Genomic DNA, 5,453 nt, shown 5'->3' on the forward strand with positions numbered 1-5,453 from the left:
CAAATCTTCTCAAAAAATACCACATATGCAGTCAGTAGGTGACTGCTTTTGCTAGAAAACACTAAAAATCACAAAAAATCACAAAAGTCACAGATTTCACTCTCATATAGATGTTTCATAGTCAAGTAAGTGACAGCAAAAGTGAATGATCATTTAGATTAAGTATTTTTTTCTCTGTATTCAGGAATTCAAAGTTGGGGAGGAATGAACATATTTAACTTTGTCAAACTGCCCTAGGCTCACTGTTGAGGTTGGAGTTTGCCTAGACTTAACCAGGATAGTTGTCAAAATTTGTCAACAAATTTGTTTTACTTTTCTTTTCACCTGCAGTTCTTCTCTTTACCTTCTAGTAATTTACCTCAAAAGACTGGAAAGATGCCTTTCAATGCCCCTTTCACTCTGCCTCCAAAACACTATTAAATGCATTTTGATAGAAGTAAAGATAAAGCTGACATTACACACACACACACAACACACACACACACACACACACACGCCCACTGCTAGCTCACCAATAAATTAAACGTTACTCTCTAAATAGAGAAAAACAATAATTTCAGAAAAGACTGCAATTTTTTTCTAACACTGTGACTTCACAGTGAGTGGATATGGGTTAGCTAGAATACTTGGAGCAGAAAATAAATGACTCCTGCTCATCCTGTGGGCGCCAACTACGTTCAAGCATGAGGGGTTGCTGGCCCGCAGTGCCGACATGCAGCACCTTCACAGGGAGGCCGAGGCCCTCATGCTCCAGCAGTACCAGACGGCGCTCCGATGAGGCGGGCTGCTTCTGGCAGGTGGTAGCACAGGAGGTAGTAAGTGAAAGCAGCTCAGCATAAATAGTTCCAGCGAAATACAAGAATAATATTCTGGCATCCTCAACTCGTTTTCTCTCATTCATGACTCACGATAAGCACATATTCTGATGGGCAAATGGCTAAGCTACCCCAAAGAAATAAAGATTCATCTCCAGTCTCCAATGGAAACTCTCCACTGATCTGGAAAGCTATCCCCCTCAAGTTAAGCAAAGTTTGAACAGATATGATTCTCTCTTCATTGACCTTGGAAATTTGTCCCAGGCTGTTGGCCATCCTGGTCATCTCTTCTAGACCAGCTGCTGTCTTCAAATCAAGGGGGATTTGGATTCTTCTTCTCCCTGGGTCAGAAGAAGGTAATGTGGTCTGGGCCATTCCTAATCCATGGAAAGCCCCAGGTGAATAAGACTGAACCAGCCAACAAGAGAGAGAGGGAGAGGAAGACACAGAGAAGCACAAAGACAGTATTTGATCCAGGGGATAAAAATGAACTGAGATCCAAACATATGCATAGACAACTAGCAAATTAAAAGTGTAATATCTCTAAGAATTACAAAATTTATTTTTAGTGTTGAAAATGTAATTTCAGGATTTTACTTTTGGGAAATAGAGATAAAAATGTACAGAAGCTCTTTTCGCATTTTGTTGAAACGTGGGGATGGGTAAAAGAATTCGTTATACTCTGCTCTCTAACTTTGATTAGAATAGGTTTGAAAACTCCCCCATGAAAATTACAACACTACAAAAATAAAACATATCTTTAAAAAAAACAACCAGTTAACACAAAGATTAACAAGAATTTCTCATCCATTTACCATGTTTATAATTTTACTTCTACTGTTTAGTTTTTCAGAAATATTCCTATTTCTACCAAAAAAAAATTACTAAGAGGTTTATATGGCTCAGCAATAATAAAATCCCTTTGTAAAGGAGAGTAAAACAAATTTTAATAAACATAGAATGAACAAGTTAAAAGTTTCCAGGAGTAGCTAACTAATCATGGACTACAGGAATTGCTGGGAGTAGCGTTTCATTTAGAGCTCCAAAATTGGTCATGGTTTCACAATTTGCACCCATGTGACAGACAATGATACTGGAATGTGCACTGAACCCAACTGCATGGAACAGAAAACTCTACCTTTTAAAGTCTGTCTATTCACTGCAAAATTTACCAGGTTTGTTCAGGCATGTAGACTCCAAAGTTGACAGTACCATAAACATCAGAGGTTTTGAACCTGCTCCAGTTTAATAGGTCAGAATTTCAAGTTTGACTAAATTTTGCTCTCCCCTGTTGCCTAATTCCTGTCCAGCCTAGACTAATTACTTTCAGGACTTTGCTAATTGGGGTGACTAGCGAAGACAATTTATCATGTGGCTCGTTTTTCTTAATATTTTCAATATTTAGTATTCGATGTTTATAAAGTTATAGTAAATTAGATTAGCATTCACAAAAATGTCAGCACGTAGTTCCCACAAGTTAGCATTTCAAGGTCATCATTGACCCTCCAATCTTCAATAAGCCATTTGTGATTATGTTACTAAATTCTGTATGTAATAACTTGGCCATAGAAAAGTTTTCTTCCATAGGGATCCCTGGTAAATTGCTCTTTCTTGGCATTCTCTTTGCCGACAAAATGAGGAAAGCTGAAGTAATTCTTCTTTTAAATTGAAGATGCCCCTTGAGGTGACAAAATCTTAATGTGAACATAGTGATCAGTGGAAAAAAAATTACCAATAAGAAACTTTAGTCTGATAGGTTAGGAAAACCTATTTCTATACAAGCCTACAACTAAACTCTAATCCCAACTTCCCATGTGGTGCTGGCTACATGCCCCTAAAATACAGGGGTTGCTGCCACCATCCGTCACTCTTAACTGAACATCAGTGTCCCAGGGCTCCTAAAACTGTGGGATATTTATGCCACCCTATCTGTGACAGTCCTCCTGGAAAAGCAGGTAACTGATAAGTGAATGAACCAGCCAGGCAATTCATAAATACTCACATCAAACACTTAGTAAGAGCATCTGACTTCTGCAGCTTCAGGACATGTTGGTCATGTACATGCAGGATCCCATTTACTCCTCACAGCACTGGAAAGCAGGTGTCCTCATCCCCATTTCACAAATGAGGACCCGGACACAGCGGTATTAACTAATTTATCCAAAAGCATAAGTGGCAGAGCCAGGATTCGCCCTTAAGTGTGGTAGATGCTGGTGGTGCCTTGCCAATATCCTCTCAACCCGATCCTTGACTTCCAGCTTCCAACCCACCACTGCATTTCTCCCCCTTGATGCTTTCCCTACCTCGGTTCCCTGCTTTTCCAGCTTGAGTGGCAGGAATGCCGGGGTGTGGGGAAGCATGAGGCTTGGTTGGAAAGTTTGTCAGGAGGACATTCTGATAAAGGGGAAGTGTGTGGAAGGCCACCTGCCCTGTTTATCGGAATTCCGACTTAGGGGAGACTTAGGGGAGTGTCGAAGGCGGTGCCCCTAATTATTCCCTGGCCTTTCCAAACTAGCCTGTGCATGTGCAGACCCCCTCACCCCAGGGTGTTTACTGGAATCCATATGCTTAATCCCTGGATGCCCCTGCCTAGAGGACAACGTAAACACATGTGTCCTCCCAAGACTACTCACCCTACTGATTGTATCTAAAGAAAAAAATTCCAATAAAGGCCTAAGGAGGCAGGCAATCAAGGTTGCCTGGCTGCTATCAGGCCGTCCCTTAGCCCTCTCCCCCACAGTGAAACTGTGTGGAGTAATCTGTCCATCCGTCATTCAGGGGCTGCCGGTCAGCCCCAGCACCTGGGCAATAACTTGCCTCTGGAGCAGCTCTCAACCAATGACCCATGGACACTGGTGTCCAACTACCCAGCTCTCTCACTCCTCAGGGGGAAATACTGGCTCCCAGATTCCCCTAATGGGATCAAGTTCCTTTCCCATATTAATAACATACCCTTCACTGTCCGCCTTTACTACCCACACTTACTCCCCCACCAGGGTTTCCTGAAATCCCCTTGCAAATAAACTACTTGTCTCTTGAGTCTGCTTTAGAGGTAATGTAAACTAAGACATAAGGTCTGTCTGATTCTAAATCCTTATGAGGCCTTCACTCTTCCACACTGGGAATAGGACAATTCAGGAGAGAGACAAATACCCAGGATCTGACATTATGTTAACAATGAAGAAACTTGGGTGTTTAATATGCATATTGGTCTTTTTCATTAAAAACCTTAATGGGGCGGCGGTGGCAGCAGTGGGTTCGATTGCGTGTGGCATACGGGGTGGGAGCAGAGCCCAGGCCCAGAACAGGTGCTGCCGCCAGCGACCGTGGGGAACGTGTTGGCCGGGCCGCTAGCTCGCTGCCCGCAGGGCCACCACCACCCGCGCCCGCCCTCGTGGGTCTGCCACCGCCTCCACCCTCTCCTCCGGGTTTCATGCTGCTGCCAATTGCCTGGACTGCAGGCGCCAGCACCTCAGGGACCATGGACGATGGGGCCTGCAGCTGCCTTCCCAACCCCAGCACGTTGGAGGAGTGCCACGGCAAGTGCAAGGAGCTGTTTCCTGTTCAGATGGCAGGTGTCAAGCTCACATTTAACAAAGGGGTGAGTAACCATTTCCAGGTGAACCACACAGTAGCCCTCAGCACAATCGGGGAGTCCAACTACCATTTCAGGGTCACGTACGTGGGGACAAAGCAGCTGAGTCCCACAGAGGCATTCCCCGTGTTGGTGGGCGACATGGACAATAGTGGCAGCCTCAGCGCTCAGGTCATTCACCAGCTGGGCCCCGGCCTCAGGTCCAAGATGGCCATCAGGACCAAGGAGTCAAAGTTGGTGAACTGGCAGGTGGATGGGGAGTACCGGGGTTCTGACTTCACAGCAGCCATCACCCTCTGGAACCCAGACGTCCTGGTGGGTTCAGGAATCCTCGTGGCCCACTTCCTCCAGAGCATCCCGCCGTGGCTGGCACTGGGTGGAGAGCTGGTCTACCACCGGCGGCCTGGGGAGGAGGGAACTGTCATGTCTCTAGCTGGGAAATACACACTGAACAACTGGTTGGCGACAGTAACGTTGGGCCAGGCGGGCATGCACGTGACATACTACACAAAGCCAGTGACCAGCTGCAGGTAGGCATGGCGTTTGAGGCCAGCACAAGAATGCAAGACACGAGTGTCTCCTTCAGGTGCCAGCTGGACTTGCCCAAGGCCAACCTCCTCTTCAAAGGCTCCGTGGACAGCAACAGGATCGTGGGTGCCACGCTGCAGAAGCTCCCGCCCCTGCCCTTGACGCTGGCCCTCGGGGCTTTCCTGAATCACCACAAGAACAAGTTCCAGTGTGGCTTTGGCCTCATCATTGGCTGAGCCCCTCCTGGCTCCTGCCTCCCGCTCTCTCCCTCCTGGAGATTCCCCCTGCTCCTCCCTCGACAGAGGGGAGACCTAAGCGCCCCTCTCTCTCCCTTCCCTCCCTCCTTGGTGGTCAGAGGGGCAGCAGAAAGGAGGTGGCCATCACTCCAGCAGCTGAGGGGGGAATTCTAGAACCATGGGCACTTCAGGATTTGGAGCACCGGGGGCTGTGTGCCCAGTGGACCTGGGGTCCAGAAGGGGTTCTAGAATCAAGGGGCACGCCAGAATCTGACCTCT

General features: G+C 46.6%; 1 protein-coding gene across 1 annotated transcript; it reads left to right on the plus strand.

Annotated features, from left to right (window-relative positions):
* Positions 1-4,047: 4,047 nt before the first annotated feature.
* LOC103293999 (mitochondrial import receptor subunit TOM40 homolog) lies at positions 4,048-5,174 on the plus strand. Its single transcript, XM_054708755.1, is given in 2 exon segments — positions 4,048-4,912; positions 4,915-5,174. Coding segments are annotated over 2 exon segments (1,125 nt in total).
* Positions 5,175-5,453: the final 279 nt, after the last annotated feature.

This window comes from Eptesicus fuscus, chromosome 19 (genome assembly GCF_027574615.1).
Source record: "Eptesicus fuscus isolate TK198812 chromosome 19, DD_ASM_mEF_20220401, whole genome shotgun sequence".
Taxonomy (NCBI): domain Eukaryota; kingdom Metazoa; phylum Chordata; class Mammalia; order Chiroptera; family Vespertilionidae; genus Eptesicus; species Eptesicus fuscus.